A 19332-nucleotide genomic window follows, 5' to 3' on the forward strand; every position below is an offset into this window, starting at 1 on the left:
GGTACTTTCCCTGCGTTAGTCACAGTGGGAGGAGGAAACGGGCTTCCACCAGGAAACAGAGGACTCACACAGGCCTTCCGCAAGATTCGGTGGTTTCTCATTCGAGTCTTGGACTTGGGGCTATCACATTTGGGGCCTGTTATGTTTTCATGATCTTTGAGGCTGATCTGACCCTCGACTCAGAGACCAAACCCCCTTCTCGCCTGGCTCAGATGGCACATCTGCTCACAACCCCGAAGGCGCGGAGGACCTGTCAGTCCGTCCGTGGAGGAGGCTGTAATGCTGAGACCCATGAGTGCTGGGCTAGGAGAGGGGCAGACGCTGTCCGGTCTGAGCAACATTCTGCGTCATAGAATGACTTTACTCATAGCTGGGCCACTGACGGGAGTGAGCAAGGCCAGGCGTGGTTCCTTTAAGTGACCGGGGAGGGCGCTTTCAGAGATGGGAGTTGCCACGCTTCCCTGATCGGGCATTTTGACTTTCCAGGGTACCCAGAAAATATGCCTTCCCTACAGCCCCACCAAGACTCTCTCTGTGAAGTCCATCTTAAGGTGAGTGCCTCCGAGTGGAACCCCAACCCCAGGAGCCGGGGTCACTCTGTCAGCTCGCTGTCTTCCTCATCTGTAACATGGGGGTAAACTAGCACTTGCCTCACAGACTAAACGAGACAGGCCCTTACAGCATTTAGCAGAGGGCCTGGCGTAGGTACACACTTTAACACTAGCTCTCATGTTTGCCTGTCACGAGCAGAGGAATCCTGGCTGAAGGGGCCTCGGAGGTCTGGCTCAGTGGCCCTGGTTTTCCTCTCCAGGGGCATAGGCAGCAGGAAATGCGCGTTGCTTGTCCAAAGTAAAACAAAGAACAGCCTTGTTCGGGATGGTCTTTTGCCATTCGTGGCAGAGGAATTACCGCAGGAAGAAAGAAATACCAGGTCATCTTCATTACATCTCAGTTTATCATGACTCGTTCTGTAACTGTCAGTGAGTCACTCTTTTAGGAAATAAAAGTAAGAATCATGAAGATTAGTCAGGGTTGCCCAAAGCAAATGCTCTCGATTCCTCCCCGCCCCCCTTACCATCGAGTGTCACTGGGGACAGTTATGTAAGGAAAGTACAGTGTGGTGTGTGGTTCCTGTCCTATGTTCACATAGTTACTCCTGGATTCCTCCTCGCTCGTCTGTCTCCTGGGGGCCAGGCCCTCCCACGATTTCCTAGGACAGTGGTTGGCAAACTGCGGCTCTCGAGCCACATGCGACTCTTTGGCCCCTTGAGCGTGGCTCTTCCACAAAATACCACCTGCGGGCGTGCACGTACAGTGCGATTGAATCTTCATGGCCCATGCGCAGAAGTCGGTATTTTGTGGAAGAGCCACACTCAAGGGGCCAAAGAGTCGCATGTGGCTCGCGAGCCGCAGTTTGCCCACCACTGTCCTAGGAGATGCTCTCCAGCTTCTCTGAAGAGCCGAGACCTGCTCCGCGTCCTTCCCGTTCCTGCCGCGCCTGCCTCACGCTCTCTGTTCTGTTTCAGTGCCATGAATCTGGACAAATTTGAGAAAGGCCCCAGGGAAATTTTTCATCCTGAGATACAGAAGGTAACGGGACTTTCTGCTTCATAATTGTACCACTTCGATCCGTGTTAGGTCCTGGAGAACTCACACTGAGATCCTGCTATGCCAGGCCCAAGGGGCAGGCCGGGAGTCTGTATTCTAGGCACAGCCACAGCTGAGACCGCTAGCAACAGGCTCCTCCACCAGTGGTCCGAAAGGGGTGTGTCAGAAGGATCTTATTGGCCTAAAAGCCCCTCCTTGTACTGAGTGATACAGAGTTATGGGGAATGTCAGATTTTTAAAAAATAATAAATATGAAATGTGGCTCTAACCAGTTTCTCTCAGTGGATAGAACGTCAGCTTGCGGACTAAAGGGTCCCAGGTTCGATTCCGGTCAAGGGCACATGCCAAGGTTGTGGTCTCGATCCCCAGTGGAGGGTGTGCAGGAGACAGTCGACCAATGGTTCTCTCTCATCATTGATGTTTCTGTCTCTCTCTCCCTCTTCCCTTCCTTTTTGAAATTAAAAAAAATATATATTAAATAAATATGAAATGTGCTTGTCAAGCTGCGATTCAGGTAGAATGCTGTGCTGGGACCAAAAGGGACTGAGGCAAAACCAGGTGTGGGAGATCCAGCTTGAAGCAGCTGTAAGCCCTGTTATGCTTAGAAGTAATTTTTATAGCAAACATAAGAACAGTTAGAGTTATACGTCGGTGTGCCTCTGGCACTTCATTTGTATGGCTTATCAACTCTTTCCTTCTGGGAGGGGACGTGACCCCCAGACACTGAGCCCCAAAACCCACGGAGCGCACTGGTGCTCCTTCCCATGGCTGCTGCTGAGCTCACCTCTGCCCAGTCGCCCTTGCCTGCTCGCCCTTCCGTAAAGTAAGAGGACAAGTAAACGAGATACAGCAGCCTCTGCTGTTTATAGCACAGCAGAGACGTCCATGCTGCCCCCACATTCATGGTCCAGCTTTCTTTCCCTTACAAGTAACTATTCCCAGGAGCTTGCCCAGTGTGTGTGTGTGTGTGTATGTGTGTGTGTGTGCGCACGCACGCGTGCATGAGTGTGAGTGTGTGCGCGCGCATGTGTGTGCGTGCTCGTGTGTGCATGCGCGTGTGCATGAGTGAGTGTGCGTGTGTGCGCGTGTGCATAAGTGTGTGTGCGTGTGTGCGTGTGTGTGTGTGTGTGCACATGAGTGTGCCGCTTGGCAGCAGTGTTTCCCCGGCTCTCACCAGGTTTCTGTAGACCTCCCTTAGGAAGCCGTGAGCAGCAGGCTTTGGGTTTAGGGGAAAGAGTTCTTAAAAAATCCCTGGATCTAAGAAGTAAATAGAACTAAGCCGCCTGCATTACGAAGACGGCCTCTTTCCACCAAGTGGCTGCTGCTTGGAAATGTGATCTGTTTCTGGCTGCTCTGTCGTAGCAGCATTTTTCTTGGCCAGAACCTTCCAGGAGGCAGTGTGTGCAAGGCTAGCTGAGATGACGGACCTAGGGGTCTGTGTCTTCCTTCCCACAGCCGTGCTCCGTCTTTGTTTCCAGATAATATGACTTTCTGAAATGACCAGGTATTTTGTAAAAGTCTGTAGAGCTACATTTAAATGTTTACAGCACTTCTGGGTGGGGGATAAACTTCAGTAAATTACAGCTCGGCTTTCATAGGAAGTCGAAATACAAGGATCGCTGCTAAGCACGGACATAACTTTTCAAACTTTGTTTGACAGGACCTGCTGGTTCTCGAAGAACAAGAGGTAAGTGCCTTGCTGAGCCGTCTGTCCCTCTGTGCTCGGTGTCCGCGTGTATAACCACGCTTTCCTTCCAGTTCAACCTCTCCTTGTCTACGGTACTTCCTGACATGGTTTCTCAGGGGTGGTTCAGGGGTGTCTGTGCAGCCACTATAGAGACACAAACAGCCAAGCTACTTAAATCTGCTGGGGAATATTCACATTTTAGCTTCGGGATCGGTGCAGGTAGGAGATTTTAATTTTCATCCAATTAGAGTAGGCGCCTACACTTGATCACACACTCGGTTTACGGAATGCCATATATAGTGTGGTCCCAGCCCTGTCTGTTGCCCCACTTTAAAAAAATGTTTTCTAAGTACATCACTAACATAGAGAAAAACCTAAAATATTATAAATTGGCAATTTGAGTCAGTAAATTACCGTTGTGCATACTTGCCTCTCGGTACGTGGTCATATCATTCGTCCAGTTGCTCAGGCCAAACTTGGAAAAATCCTAGCATCTCTCTCTCTCTCAGCCCATGTCTGACCCATCAGCACATCCTGCTGACACGCTTCGAGACAGTCCCTAATCCACAGATTTCTCAGGCTTCCCTACCACCACGCTCATTCGCTTAATCCTGCCAGCTTCCCAGCGAGGCGGAGGGTCCTCAGCAGGGTCCTGGTGTCAGGGGCCAGTCACAGGGCAGCCCAGTGACCGGTCAGCAGAGGGTCTCATTTCTGCTAATGACTCGGCTCACTCAGTTCACAGCCATCCTGAGAAGACTGTGGGTGGGACCGGAAAGAGCAGCGGCAGCCCGGCTTCCAGCTCCTGGTTCCGGCCTCGGGCAGCCCCGCCTTCCCTGGGCTCCCGCTGTCCTGTCTGTGAGATGGAAGTGGATTTGGTGGACCTCAGGGTCCCCTCTGGTTCTAACGGGCTGTCAGTTCATGGCTCAGTGCTCTGGCCATTGGCCCCGACCTTCTGCCCTCGGCTCGCTAGCTGTCAGGTCAGCTGTGCCTGCCGGTCCGCTGGTTTGCTCCTCTGGTCCAGCAGTTCTCAAAGTGGGTCCCTGGACCACAGCCTCAGCATCACCAGGGAGCTTGTCAGAGATACTCGTTCTTGGGCCCAACTCCAGAAATGACTTGGAAATTCTGGGAGTGGAGCCTGGCACTCTTACTTTGAATATATTTGTATTGATTTCAGACAGAAAGGGAGAGAGAGACACACACACATCACTGATCAGCTGCCTCCTGCACACCCCCTACTGGGGACTGAGCCCGCAACAGGCATGTGCCCTGACCCGGAATGGAACCCTGGTTCATGGGTTGACACTCCATCACTGAGCCACACCAGTGGGCTAGCACTCTTTATTTTAACAAGCCAACAAGGTGATTCCGATGCCTGGCCAAGTTCAAGAACCTCTGCTTTAGTCTCTGCACTTTTCTTCTGAGAACCCCAAGCCTCTGTGGACCCCAAGCCACTGGGGGTACTTTTGAAGGGACCCCTGAGAGTGGAGGAGGAGGTGCCAGAGTTCTGGAGCCATGTGATCACTAGCAGCATTGCCAGAGAAGGGAGAGTTAGTACAGAACCCTAAAGCGGAGAGATCCCTGACAGAATGCCGAGTTTACCCAACACTGGGGCAGCTTGTGAAAAAGAAGTTGTATCTGACCCGTCTGTTTCTTTCTCGTTTATTCTGCACAGTTAGGCCATGAGTCTTCATCCACCCCCTCGGTACACCCAGCTCTGTGGTGGGCCCTGCAGAGCTGGTGGAAAGTAAGACCTGCATGATCCCTCCTTCTCAGGACTCAGGTTCCAGTGGCAGAACAGACAAATACACAAGCTTAACAAAAGCATCAGAGTGTGAATGTGCTCTTAGAAAAACAAATAAGGTGCTGTGATGGAGAGGGCCCTGGGGGAGGGTGACTATTTGGGGAGGTCAGGGAAGGCCTCCCTGGAATGGACATTTGAGCTGAGAGCGCGTGATGGGAATGGCCTCCACGGAAGGAGCTGAGGAAGGGCTGCAGGTGGAGGGGCTAGCGTGGAGCGCCCTCCCTTGTCCCTGCTCCACATAGAAAATCACTGCGTGTAAAACTATGTTGGCTGGTGGGTGTCACGCATCTGCCCCTTGCTGTGTTGGGGACAGAAACTGTCTGAGACCCTTAGATATTCCAAGTCTTGGCTCCGGAATGTAGCTGTCCTGACGCCTGGCATTGTGTCCTGACCCCGCACCTCTGCCCCACGGGCCAGTACTTTTAACACCTCTGATTCTGGCCTGCCCCTTCGCGGACCACACAAATTCCCCAGCAAGTGGAGGGCCAAGCGGCCTTGTAAAGGTTGATTCTCTTCCAACCCTAGATTTTACTCTATTAGGAAATACTTCAAGAAGTGCAAAAGCAAAGCATAGAGGCTAATGTAATGAGACCTAGAAATTCACCCTTGGCTAAAGAGAAAAAACTATTAAAAATACACAGCTCACCCAGCTGGCGTGGCTCAGTGGTTGAGCATCGACCTATGAACCAGGAGGTCACAGTTCAATTCCCAGTCAGGGCACATGCCCGGGTTGTGGGCTCAATCCCCAGTGTGGAGCATGCAGGAGGCAGCTGGTCAATAATTCTCTCTCATCACTGATGTTTCTATCTCTCCCTTCTTCTCTGAAATCAATACGTTTTTAAATACATTGAGTTCTCTGACCTCATTCCTCTTCTGTAGAAGCTATTACCTTGCATTGGTATCATTCCTGCAGGACCTGATTCCAATCCAGTGTTTAGAGTTGAGGATAGTGGACTGAACATTTGTACTAGCTACTTCTTTTTTTATTGAATTTATTGGGGTGACATTGGTTAATAAAATTATATAGGCTTCAGGTGTATAATTCTATGATACATCATCTGTGTGGTGTGTTCACCGCCCCCTGTCAAGTCTCCCTCCATCACCATTTACCACCCCCCACCCTCGTCTACCTGCCCCCATCCCACTTTCCCTCTGGTAATCACCATACTGCTGTCTGTGTCTATGAGGTGTTTTCTTTTGTTTTGTTTTGCTTAATGATTCCAGAGGTGGGGAACCTTTTCTGCCAAGGACCATCATTTGCGAGCCATACAAAATTATCAACTTAAAAATTAGCCTGCTCGCCCTGACCGGTTTGGCTCAGTGGATAGAGCGTCGGCCTGTGGACCCAAGGGTCCCAGGTTCGATTCCGGTCAAGGGCATGTACCTGGGTTGCAGGCACATACCTACTAGGGGGTGTGCAGGAGGCAGCTGATCGATGTTTCTCTCTCACTGATGTTTCTAACTCTCCCTCTCCCTTCCTCTCTGTAAAAAAATCAATAAAATATATATTTTTTAAAATTAGCCTGCTATATTTGGTCAAACATTTAATTAACTCGCCCCTAATGCCTTAGCAGGGCCAGACCAAATGATTTTGAGGGCCTTCTAGGGCCCGTGGGCCAGACATTCCCCACCCCTGGAATCCCTTCACCTTTTTCACCCAGCCCCCTGCTCCCTCCCCTCTGACAGCTGTCAGTCTGGTCTCTGTCCCTATGAGTCTGTTTCTATTTTGTTTGTTCACTTATTTTGCTCATTAACTTCCACATATAAGTAAAACCATTTGGTACTTGTCTTTCTCTGTTCTGGCTACTTCTTGCCTTCCCCCCATATCTGTTGTGTGACTTCTTGAGATTCAATGTCTTTAGGAATTGGGGGAAATGAGCTACAGTTTCCATTTCTATTTCTAAGAGCCCACAGGTTTCAGCCTCAGACTGTCGTACTGAGCTTTGACTGCACTGAGCTCCCCAGTGCTGCCTGGGGTCTGGGCCCAGTGGATGGGTTGGTCGGAAGATGGTACCAGCCTGTGGGTTCTGGGGGCCACTGACCTGCAGCTCTGTTTGCTGCAGGATGGACCTGGCCGCCTTAGGACATGACAGATGAATGAACTCATAAAAGCAGAGTTTCACTGTCAGAATCCACAGAGAGGAAGGCGTGACTGTTCTTCGTGTTGGTCAAAACTGGGATAGAGGGGAGGGAGTCATCCCCCCGGGCCCAGGCTGTCATGGCCGTGTCCCTGGGTAACAACCAGCACGTCACACAACTGGGCGTGCTCTGCTGACGAGATGAAAGTCGCCCCTTTTGTTGTCTTATTGCAGGGCTCTGTGAACTTCAAGTTCGGGGTTCTTTTTGCCAAAGACGGGCAGCTCACCGATGACGAGATGTTCAGCAACGGTGAGTGTCTCCCCTGCTGACAGGGCCCCCCCTCCCCCCCGTTTCAGCTCTAACAACCGAAACCGACAGAAACCAAACTTGCCGGTGGGGTTGGAGCCTTTATTTAATGCAGAGAAACCGCCGGTAGTTTCAGCAAAGTGTGGGGTGAATTCCCAGGGTAAATTTGGTAAGGCAGATGTTGCCCCGTTTCGTTGGTTTGATAAATACTTACCGGTCGCTTAACTTGTCCCGGGTCTCGATGGGAAGTGACGTGGGGTCGGAAGAAGCTGGTTCTGCATAATCGGGAGCAGAGGGGGGCTCTTCCCTGTGAGGTCAGGGCTGGGGGATTGTAAGATGGCGTCATTTCCTGTTATTTAGCACTTGTCATGTTCAGTGTCTTCTATCATTCGTGGAAACAGTCATCATGTGTTATCCCTTGTGGCCCCGCCAGCGGGGGGGCTGGTTAGTCTGATGCTGTGGTTTCCTTCCCGTGTCCTGGGAGCCGTGGCCCTCCTGCCGGGCCCACTCCCTTTCCCACAGTATGCACCATTCGTCCGCAGAGCTGGCTCTTCAGCAGCTGCAGCTAGAGGAGGACTTGCTGCACTTTCCCTTTTTTCACAGAAATCGGAAGTGACGCTTTTCAGAAATTCTTACACCTCCTGGGCGACACAATCACTCTGAAGGGCTGGACGGGCTACCGCGGCGGTCTGGACACCAAAAGTAAGCTCGCCCTGGCTTGGCACTGCTGGCCTTGGTAGGCCTCCTGCCGCCGGCCTGAACTTATATCCAAGTCGGGGAAAGAGGGTAAGCGGGGGTTTGAGCCCCACACCAGCCTGGCACGGGGCCGCTGTTCAGTCTGCCCGTGTTTCATGGACACACACGGTCAGTATTGGTGTGGCATCTTGTGTTACTTTTGTCCTGTCCACTGGCGGTAACTGGAAAGCGAGGAGTTACAGCACACTCTCCCTTCTAGCTCAGACTTCCCATGCCGTCCTGACTCCGGGGCGAGGCACGAGTCTGTCAGAAAGCGAGCGGAGAGCGGGAGGGGGAGGGCTGCCCACGGGCAGCATTCACACTGCGCTCCCCGCAGGTGGACAGGCCAGAGGGACCTTAGGGACCGTCCGATTGTCTGCAGCGCCTCGTCTGTCTCCCATGGAGACCCTTCCTCCGGCCCCGGCGTTCACTGCACCCATTCAGTGCGTGTTCGTGTTTTACAGATGACACCACAGGGATCCACTCGGTCTACACTCTCTACCAAGGCCACGAGATCATGTTCCACGTGTCCACCATGCTGCCGTACTCCAAGGAGAACAAGCAGCAGGTGGGTGCGAGCGCTGGCACTCGGCCGCAGGCCCTCACACGTGACTGACAGCAGAAAGCTCCGCCGGTTTCCTGGAGTCAGACTAAGGTGCCAACAGAGGAGCAGAGCTTCGGCCCCAGTTCAGGGTGCTGTCTGCAGTCTCTGCACTGGAACCTTCCACAGCCTTAGGGAGAACCACCCTCCCTGGTGCCTTCACCAGAAAGTAATGAAGGACCAGAGGGAGCAGTGCACGCCGTGTCTGTGTGAGAGCGTGTGTATCTGCATGTGTGATCATGTGTATCTGTGTGAGAGCGTGTGTATCTGCGTGTGTGTGAGTGGTTTGTGACTCCTGAGAGGCTGTTTTGCATTTACGCTGCCTTTCCCCTGTGACTCCTCGCAGTGGGCCTTGTGTCTTGTCCAGAACCTAAAATAAGTGCGTTCTGAGTAATGGCTGATGAGTGTTTGCAAAAAGATAATATGATCTATAAAACTGAAAGTATTTCCTGTCTGGCCCTTTACAGAAAAAAAAACACTGACCACACGTCAAGGAGATCATTTTGGAAAGGTCAGCTGGGGTCAGCTTAGGTAGGGCCTTGTTTTAACCAGTATCTGTGTCAGAACTAAGCTTTTCTAAAAATCCACACACTGAGCCCATCCCCAGGGAATTCGGATGCACTGCCTCTTGTTTGGGGGCCTTGGATGCCAGGCTAAGGCGATGATGATGATGATGATGAAGATGAACGCGATCAGAAAAGTAAAATGGGAGAGTGGAGGCAGGGAGGCTGGCTAGGAGGCTTCTGCAGAGGCTGGATGAGGACATGAGGCCCGAATTGGGAGAGGCGAGGTGGAGACGGACAGCAGAGCCGGGAGCCGGCTGGTAAGCCCTGGGAGGCAAGGCGTGAAAGCGGCCGAAGCTTGGGCCCTGGTCCTGGTGGCTGTCGCACTGTGCTGCTTTTTCAGCTCTGCTGGGTCTGAGCGGCCTTCTCAGTGGTGCTATTTGTGCTCAATCCAGGTGGAAAGGAAGCGCCACATCGGGAACGACATCGTCACCATTGTGTTCCAGGAAGGAGAGGAGCCCTGTCCTGCCTTTAAGCCTTCCATGATCCGCTCCCATTTTACACGTATCCTGGGCCTTGTGACTCTCTGGTTCGGTGGGCTATCACTCAGCCTCACGGGACGGAAATGGCCCTCTCGCCAAGAGTTATCATTGACTTGCATGTTATATTGTTTTGTGTTGATAGATTCTTACATCTGCCATTTGGGATTTTCCCTCAGCATCGTTCTCTCTTCTCTCTCCACCCCTTGGAGTAATTGTGGATTAATTCCCAGACAATCCTTGACTTCTGAAATCTCTTCCCTTCCCTCAGGTAGTCTCTGAAATGAGGGAAACTTCCTACCGTCCATTGATAAGAACTGAATTAGAAGAATTCTGGTGAATCCTCTGAGAAATTTGCTTTGGGTATAAAAACTTGCAAGTGAAGATAAAAAGCCAGAATACTATTTCTTTGTTGATTCTAAGCCCTCATAATAGCTGTTGCATTGTCATCTCTTAAAATTTGAGAAATGATAGAATTCATCATTTTTATTTGCTCCCTCTCGTTTCTGTGCAGCTCATGTTGCCAGCATGGGACGGGAGGGTGGCTCTGCAGGTGGCCGAGGGGCGCTCATTCTTTTTAGAATTTCATTTCGCTTTGGGGCACATATGTGTGTGGAAGGGGCCAGGCAGGTAGTGGGTGCAGATTCCTTCCTCTGAGGCGAGATGGGGAAGCACTTTGAGGAACTGATGGCATTGCCGCCCGAGCTAAGGAAAGCGGGGCGATGCGGGGAGGTGCGGGGGGGCAGGGAGTTAGCGGGAGGAAGCTGCCTGGAGGGTTGGTACTATTTCAGCTCAGCGTGCCTGGCACAAGCCACGTAGAGGCTCCCAGAGGCTGCCACCAGCCACATGAGTGTTTGGTTTGTTTATTCTACCAAAGCCAGAAGGAGAAAGGGGAGCTGCTTTTCTCTTCAGAGTGTGTCAGATGGAATCCATGACTGGTTTCCGGTTGGGATCTTTGCATTCCAGGCAACAGAGTTGCTCTTTTTGCTTTGCTGGCGTCTTCCTTGCTTAGCAGCTTTATTCATGTTGCTCTCCTGACACACTTGGAGGGTTAGCTCTTTCCCCAAAGGATAATCACTCAGTGGCTGGACCTACGTCTGCCCGGGTGGTCTCTTTCCAAAAAGTCCTCCGAAGGGTGGGCGACAGGTGCCCTGCCCACAAAGGGCGGGTCTGGGATGACTCCCCACGGATTTTCAAAGCACAAGCCTTGGACTGTGAGCATTTGATTAATTTCCTTAACCATCACCACAGATATTTTTGCCTTAGTGAGGTATGATCAACAAAACGACAATTACAGGTAGGTACTGACTTCGTCATCATCTCTGGTTCTGATTCGCACGTTTGCTTGCTAATTTGTGTTCATAATGTGAGACTCCTGATATAGATATTTCTCGATTGAGTTGATGTCCTCGCCTTAGAGAACTTTCTTCAAGGCCACCCTCTCTTTGGGGAAAACTGGTTCCCTGTGACGCTGCTCCGTGCAGGAGACCGAGGCCGGGTGCTTTGGGGTTTTATGGTCTGATCCTGACCAGAGCACCCCCTTTCCTAGGCTGTACCCTGGCCTGTTTGTCCTTCTGGTCTCAAACACTCCTCTGTTAAGGGATCATGAAGTTGTGAAAAGAGCATGAACTTTAGGCCAAATAGATCTGGGTTGGAACCCCGACTGTCCCTTATTAGCGTGGAGGCTCTGAAAAAGCATCTGTCGTCTTTAAGCCTCGGGTGATGCCAGGGTGAGGCAATGATGCCACCTTGGCAGGTTGGTGAGAATCCATTGATGACGTGTCTTAAAATACCAGTGTGCTCCCTGGTGTGCAGAGGGTGCCCAGTGGCGGCTTTTGCTGTAACTCCTGGGCCGCCCGACCTTGCCCACGGCTGCTGGGCTGGGCCACGAAGGACACGGGGAGAGCTGGCCTCTGCCCGAATGCACAGTAGCTGGGCGCTGGCAGCCACGGGAAGGCACCATCTGGGTGTGAATATTCCTGCCCCGTCACGTGGGCAGCTGGACACATTTTAGGCCCAGATGCCGTGGCCGCTGAAGAAGCGGCCGGTAACTGCGGCGTGCTCTCCGCAGGCTGAAAATCTTCTCGGAAGAAAGCGTGCCGCTCTTCGGCCCGCCCCTGCCCTCCCCGCCCGTGTTCACAGACCACCAGGAGTTCAGGGACTTCTTGCTGGTGAAATGTAAGTGCTGTTTTGAAGTGTTTTTTGCAACTTGTTCTACGTCAGAATACGTTCTTCAGACTCCGGATGCTGTGTAAGGGAGTGTGTTGCTCGGGCATCGATTCCGTGCCAGGTACTCTCATTCTCCGTGCGAAGCGTCTGTAGTTTCCTGAGGTGTGTGCAGCTGCCCGGTGTCCCCGTGTCCCTGCCCTCCCTCCCCTCACCTGCGAGGAAGGGTCTGGAGACCTGGGTGCGGGGGTGAGCCGTGCCTGGGGAGTGCGGGCTCAGGGAGGGAACCATCACGGGCTGGTAGCCCTTTCACCAGGGATTGGAGATCACTCAGCAACAAAGGACTCAAGTTATCCTTGGCTTTAAATGGAGCCAGTTGCCTGGCCGGTGTTGCTCAGTGGTTGAGTGTCGAACCATGAACCAAGAGGTTGCTGGTTCGATTCCATCAGGGTACATGCGGGCTCGATCCCCAGTAGGGGGAGTGCAGGAAGCAGCCCATCGATGTTTCTATCTCTCTCTCCCTCTCCCTTCCTCTCTGAAATCATTAAAAAGTGTATATATCTGTGTGTTTTTTTAATGGAGCCAGTCAGCAGGGAGACTTCTTCAGCCCCCTCTTGGGGTGGGAGGTCATGAAGCGTTCAGTTGAAGATTTGCACAGGGGACCCAGTGGAAGAACACAGGCCAAAGGTTATGAGAAGGGGTGTTGAAGTCACAGAGGAGGGAGCCAGGAGGACAGGAGGGGCTGGTGGACTGAGAAAAGGTGGAAGCCAACGATCAGACGTCTCTGAACCCTGACGTGGGTTTATTAGGAGGGTGGGAGTGGGCCAGGTGGAAAACTCTAGACAACAGGAAGTGGCATTTTAGCAAAAAAAAAAAAAAAGGAACTTTTCTCCTTATTCAGCTAAAACAAGTCATTTAGGATGGATATTTCTGGGATGCTAAGGAAAAAATAGTGTCAAACAAAAAAATTCCCAGTCCCAGAATGAGAGGAAATGCGAGACGTTCAAAGTTTAAGTTCCTGCCAAAACCGGTTTGGCTCGGTGGATGGAGCGTCGGCCTGCGGACTGAGGGGTCCCGGCTTCGATTCCGGTCGGGGGCATGTGCCTGGGTTGCGGGCGCATCCCCGGTGGGGGATGTGCAGGAGGCAGCTGATCGATGTTTCTCTCTCATCGATGTTTCTGGCTCTCTCTGTCTCTCTCCCTTCCTCTCTGAAAGATCGGAAAAATATATTTAAAAAAAAAAAAACAAAAAAAAAACAACAAAGTTTAAGTTCCTTAAGCGATGTCTTGCCAACAGCGTACAGGCCTCACCCAGGAACAGCCTGTCGCAGGGAGGTCGCTGTCCGGCCTGTGAGCGCCGTCCTTCCTTCGGCCCTCCGCCTGAGAAAGAGAACTGTTAATAATAGCTCATCCATTCAGTTGGCTGTGCCTAGCACTGTGCTAACTCTTTATATGTATTATGTCATTTAAAAATGTACAACAACCCTTACAAGGAAATACAGTTATACCCATTTTACAAGGTAGAAAACTGAGGCCCCACACAACTAAACCGTTTGCTGAGAATGTATGTGGCAGCACCGCTGGCGTTCAAACCCACCGCTGTCTGCACCTCAGGCTCCTCGCCCCCATTGCACTCTGTCCTGTGCCCTGACGTGTCGCTGGGCAGCCACTATCGTAACTTCAGTGTCTAGTCCACTAAACCACTAGCTTTCTTTTCCCAGAAGAAACTTCCATTAGGCTAAGACGCTGAGTACTCTGCTTAGTCAAGTGTTATTTTTTTTCTAACAAAATATAGCAAATATGTATCTTTAATCCCATGGAATGGCATCCTGTGGATGAGTGGGTGGATGGGTGGATGGATGGGTGGAAAGGTGGATGGGCAGGCTGGATGTGTAGGTGTTCAAGTATTACATACACCCGCTGCTCGAAGCTTGCAGCCGGCAGGGAAGGTGCGACGGGCTTGCCCGGGACGGTGGATTTGTATGAAGAAAGTGGGAGCGTTCTGAAGCGAGCTTCGCGAGGGCATTACTCGCGGTCGTGCCCATATTAGGAAAGCGGGTGGTGTCACTATGAGGCGGACCTTCCTCGACAGCATGTTCGTATCAGTAGCCCCTTTACAACTTGGTTTCTTTCAGTAATTAACGGTGAAAAGGCCACCTTGGAAACCCCGACCTTCGCCCAGAAGCGCCGACGCACTCTGGACATGTTGATTCGGTCGCTGCACCAGGATTTGATGCCAGACTTGCACAAGGTAACTGGTCCCTTTCCTACGCGTGGGGTCGAGCTGGGAACACAGTCCCCGTGATGAGTCCTGGGTAGACGCACAGAGGCCTCGCCTGGATCCTGCTGTCAGGACAGGCCTGTGGCTCCGTGGCCCGTGGCTGATGTCCTCTCGTTCCTACGACGAGGATGGTGACTGTCCACACACGGGGACGTGGTTTCACAAAGCCAGGGCCGTGGGAGTCGAGGTGCAGCTGGGCAGGCATGTCCAGGTCGAACAGCAGCCCCTGGAGCATTGGAGGTGCTTCTGGGGGTGGCTGCCTTGGCATTGCTCACATGACCAGGGCCATGTGCTGGTGGGCAGGGAGCGGGGATGTGGAGAGAGCCTGGGTGCTTGGAAGGTTTTTCTGGAGCTGCTGGCTTGCTCAAGGTCACAGCCCTGGCCCTCAGCCTTCACTGCTGGCTCTGCACCTGCCGGCTCTGTCATCCCTGCATCCAGCACAGACTTGCCACGCGTGGGGCTCCCCAAAGCTCTGTGGAACTCTAACGTGTGTCTCTCTTCCAGAACATGCTGAACAGACGATCATTTAGTGATGTCTTACCAGAGTCGCCCAAGTCTGCGCGGAAGAAAGAGGAGGCCCGCCAGGCGGAGTTTGTGAGAATAGGGCAGGTGGGTCGTGTTCTGAAACCGCTTTCAGAGGATGTGCAGCCGTGAGCCCATCCGACCCAGCAAAGAATGTCAGTTCTCCCAGTCCTGCCGAGCCTGTGCTTTCCCTGAGGGAGATGGTTGCGAAGCCTGCAGGCGTGGCTCTGTGCAGGCGTGGCTCTGTGCGGCGTGAGTGAGAGCAGGGCGCTGTGCAGAGGGAAGAGAGAGGCCGCAGGGCCCAGCGGGGCCCCTCTGGCCAAGGGAGCGTCCCGTTGCCTGCCTCCCGTTTGCCTGCCTCCCAGAGCTTTCTGAAGAGTGGGCAGCCAATTTGGGAAAAGCACCCTGAACCCCTCCCAGGCAGGGGTGAGCAGGGGGCAGTGTCCTCACAGAGTTTCCCCTGCTGCTCGGTCAGGTGGCCCTCGGTCCTCACCTCGTTCCAGATCCTGGAGGAAATCCTCCCCTTGGCCTTGCTCCCACGCGACATCAGTATTTCTCAGTTCCGGGAGGTGGCAGCGCTTTGCTGACCCCACGTCACAACAGGAGGAGGCCAGCTGCCAGCTGCTAAGGTTCTCACCCAAAGCAGAGAGCTGAGCAAGGTGACCTTGGAGAGCGAGAGGAAAGGTCACCGTTTCCAGACAGATGCAGTGTCAGGCCCCCAGCGTGGTCCTTGGTTGAAGATCTCAGCTCTCCCCTCAGAGACACTGTTCACCAGGTTTCAGGAGGTCGGAGTTGTTTTCGGTACTCGCGGTTGGAAATCACTGTATTGATTATTGATCGGTGGAGAGACAGACTGCATTTGGGTCCTTGGGTTGGGACATTGTCAGGGCTTCCCCATACCAGGCTGCCTGCTTATCTTCATCGCGAGGGCCGTGTGGGAAGCTGGGCTCAATCTGAAATTACTCCTGTTTTATGTTTTTGAAAACTTCAAGTCGTAATTGTTGACCCTGCTGTCTTTTACTGCCTGGTAACAAACATTCAAAGAGCTCTCTGTTCTGAAGGCACTAAAGCTGAAATCCATTGTGAGAGTGGACGCCCCGTCCGGCTTGGTGGCCTCAGGGATCTGTAAAAAAGAGGTGAGCTGATGATCCTTCAAGTTCAACTCTGAATGTCCTTGTCCCCAGTGAGTTACTCAGATTCTTAGGAGGAGGCTCGTGGGGCAGGAGGAGGGCGTGTGCAGCAGTAACATGTTCACTAGTGACCAACAAAGCGCGACTTGCATCTCTCGGGCCAGCTCCGAGCCGCCCAGGGGCCCAGGCCCTCGGCAGCCCTGCTTTCAGGTCGCGTGGGTCCTGTCCAGCTGGCCCCGCAGAGGCCAGAGACCCACATGCGGCCCCAAGAGTCTTCTCTGTCCAGGGGATGGGCTTTCCCAACCGCCCAGGCATCCACTGTCCCCTGAGCTCTCAGAGGGAGGGAGGTCAGTCCTGTGCTGAGGCGGGAAGGCCTGGGGCCTCATTCAGCCCTGCAGCCTGTGCTCAGCCTCGTGGCAGAGGGGAGTCCAGAGAAATGGCGAAGGCCATCCGCCCTCAGAGCCTCTGTGTCTGCGACACCTCCTCCATGATGCCCCACGTCATGGAGTCCCGCCCCTTCGAGAACTCAGAAAGCAATGGATGAGCACACAGGCCCATTACAATGTACAGACGGCGTATCTGCACAGCACGGTGCCCACTGTCTCAGGTTTCACAGACCTGCACCACCCCACCCCACCCCATCCGGGTCCTCGAGGGCCCTTGGATCTTCTGGGTCAGGAGCCCTGTTCTGCCCGGGTGTTCTCACTTGAGTCCTTGGCTGAGAGGAGACATGTCCTTGGACTTGGTTTCCATCTCGGTGTCACTGAGTGCTCTGGTGTCCCCGTCTGCCTCTCACGTGGCATTGATATTCACTTGCTTGTCATGTTCTCCTGCTGTAAGTCACAAACCCAGACCTTCCAGAAATCTTCTTAGGAAAATGCCATGCCAGTGACTGACCCGCTCTCGCGTAGCCCTTTTTCGGGTTATAAAATATCTTCACAGCCTTTGCACAACTTTTCAGAACAGTCCAGGCCTTCTCTTAGCAATCAGAATACTCATTTGGAGGCATGTGGTTCTTAAAGGAAGAGAGTATACTTTTCTGAGAGAGCAATAATACACAGAGAATTTGCAAATGGCACCCTTGAAGGTGACCTCAGAGCCGTCACTTCTGCTTTGAGTGCGTGCGCCTGCATCCAGCGGGTGCACAGCCTGGTGGGACGTCTGAGAGTGAAGAGGTACGACTTCAACTCGCCCCTGAGACTCTCTCAAATCTTCTTTCTCCTTTGAGGTCAAGCCAGGTGCTTTGGAGAAATGTTAACAGTTCTCTGATGGAAATGTCCACGATTCTGTGGGACTGAGACCCACCACTGAGGCCAGGCATCCACACGCCAGTCGGACACAGTGGGAGGGAGGGCCCACTCTTTGAGCCTGAAATAAAATTGAAACTAATGACAAGAGTCACGTGGTATGAATGTCACGTGGGGGGACATGAATAGGTTTGTCGGCAGAACTTGCCAAATTTCTACTAATGTGTTATTATTTTCTTTAAGATTGTGTGGCCTTGAATGGGTCAATAAGCATTTTCCTGTAAAGACACTGTCAACTTCTCGTATTCTGTATGTCTTAATAATTTTACTGAATCAGCAACACAGGAATCTAACCTGTTTGAGTGAGTTACGTAGGACTCCCTTTTATGATGAAGTAAAGTAAGCTCTCCAAAAATATAAGCATCAATTGGTCCAACTTGCAGGTGTTAAAGAAAAACATTTGCTAAAAAAAAAAAAAAAAAAGTGATGAACGCTTCAATTGCCCCTAAAGAGCATTTAGAACATGGGGACAGGTGATGGTGTCCGAAACACGTGCCGGCTCTCTTTTCCTGTTGCATATGATTTGAAAGGAGACTCCGTAAGCCCTGCTGGCATGGCTCAGTGGTGAGAGTTCATCTATGAACCAGGAGGTCACAGTTCAATTCCCCCAGGGCACATGGGGGGCATGCAGGAGGCAGCCAATCAGTGATTCTCAGTATTGATGTTTCTATCTCTCTGTCCCTCTCCCTTCCTCTCTGAAATCAATAAAAATATATTTTAAAAAGAAAGAAAGGAGACTCCTTAAGAACAAGAACTGAGTGCAGAGCCCGTGGAGCCCGCAGGTGGAGGCCCGGTGTCACTGGTTCAGGCGGCGGACTACGCAGTCCCCGGGGGGCCGACCCGTTCTTCCTGGTGCGCTTACGTTGGATGCTTGTGTCCCCTCGCAGCCCTGGGAGCCCCAGTGCTTCTGCAGTGACTTCCCCCACGAAGCCGTGTGCGCAGAGCCCTGGGGCCAGGCCTTGCTGGTCTCCACCGACGCGGGCGTCCTGCTAGTGGATGGTTAGTGAGTAGCCGCTCCTTTAAATGTCTTTGTGTGCCGTGTGCTTCTAAGATGCGTGACCGCCAGCCAAGTCCCTTTAGATAAACGTGTCCCCAGCAATGAGGTTGGCAAAGTTTCATTTCCTTACAGGAAAGTTCCTTTCATTTCCTGGGAACCAGCGGACTGTTTTCTGAGCCAGCAAGCCGGAGGTGAGCCCATGTGATAGGTCCCTCCCTTGCCCACATCGCTGGTCTGTGGGTATCGAATGACCTGCAAAAAGAATCTCCCTTTTGGCCAATACTTACCACGATTCCAACATTCACCTTAAATCGACAAGGACACGCTATTTAGAGCCACTCTCTCAGGGACACGCTCTTTCTCTCTCAAAGGTCTCTCTCTCTTCTTCTTCTTCTTTTTTTTTTTTTTTGAAGGTTTCTAATTCAAAAAGTACTTGGTGTCCAAAACCAACAATAAGAAGCGTAGATAATCCATTTCTGATGGATATAGAAGCAAAAGGATTTTGGCAGGAAGACAGATTTCAATTCAGTATAAAATCAAGCTTCCTGACTCCCCGGAGGGCCAGCCTGCCGGGGGTCGGCTCCCTGTCTCCACAGAGCAGCCACCAATCCGACCTGTCCTTGGTGAGGAGGCTGGAGAGGGAGTTCAGCTGCAGGTGGGGATTTAATTTAGACCCCAGGACCATTGGTGCCTTCCTGCAGGAGGGCCCTGTGGGGTTTCCAGACCCCAGATGAATGTTAAAGGGGCTAAACACTGTAACAAGTGTCTCCCGGGCTGGAGAGAGCGCAGGTGGAAATATAGCATCTTCCCAGGGCATGCCCCCCACTCTGCCCGGAGGCAGGCCGCCAGGCTCCGTCACCATAGTGACATTTCATGAGAACGCGGGAAGCCGCTGCTGTGAGTGATGCAGTGGCCGGAACAGCGGCCTCTTCCCACCCCTGGCCGTGACCTTTACTCCCTCCTCGACCCTGACCCAGCATCTGTGCCAGGTGCCTCTGTAAAGACCGGGCAGGCGGGCCAGGCTTCATCATGGACTTATTTCTGACCTCCTCTGTTATTTTTCACATATGT

General features: G+C 52.5%; 1 protein-coding gene across 3 annotated transcripts in view; it reads left to right on the forward strand.

Annotated features, from left to right (window-relative positions):
* The window catches only part of GARNL3 (GTPase activating Rap/RanGAP domain like 3), a 98256-nt gene that overhangs the window by 62386 nt on the left and 16538 nt on the right, over positions 1 to 19332 (forward strand). For all 3 annotated transcript variants that reach the window (XM_059658089.1, XM_059658087.1, XM_059658088.1), the window contains 13 exons: positions 487 to 551; positions 1527 to 1590; positions 3269 to 3295; positions 7409 to 7484; positions 8085 to 8183; positions 8681 to 8784; positions 9776 to 9884; positions 11111 to 11156; positions 11931 to 12037; positions 14160 to 14275; positions 14810 to 14914; positions 15889 to 15963; positions 18152 to 18263. In XM_059658089.1, coding sequence (XP_059514072.1) covers positions 487 to 551; positions 1527 to 1590; positions 3269 to 3295; positions 7409 to 7484; positions 8085 to 8183; positions 8681 to 8784; positions 9776 to 9884; positions 11111 to 11156; positions 11931 to 12037; positions 14160 to 14275; positions 14810 to 14914; positions 15889 to 15963; positions 18152 to 18263 — 1105 coding nt within the window. The remainder of the gene's footprint in view (positions 1 to 486; positions 552 to 1526; positions 1591 to 3268; positions 3296 to 7408; positions 7485 to 8084; positions 8184 to 8680; positions 8785 to 9775; positions 9885 to 11110; positions 11157 to 11930; positions 12038 to 14159; positions 14276 to 14809; positions 14915 to 15888; positions 15964 to 18151; positions 18264 to 19332) is intronic.

This window comes from Myotis daubentonii, chromosome 11 (assembly GCF_963259705.1).
Source record: "Myotis daubentonii chromosome 11, mMyoDau2.1, whole genome shotgun sequence".
NCBI classification, from domain to species: domain Eukaryota; kingdom Metazoa; phylum Chordata; class Mammalia; order Chiroptera; family Vespertilionidae; genus Myotis; species Myotis daubentonii.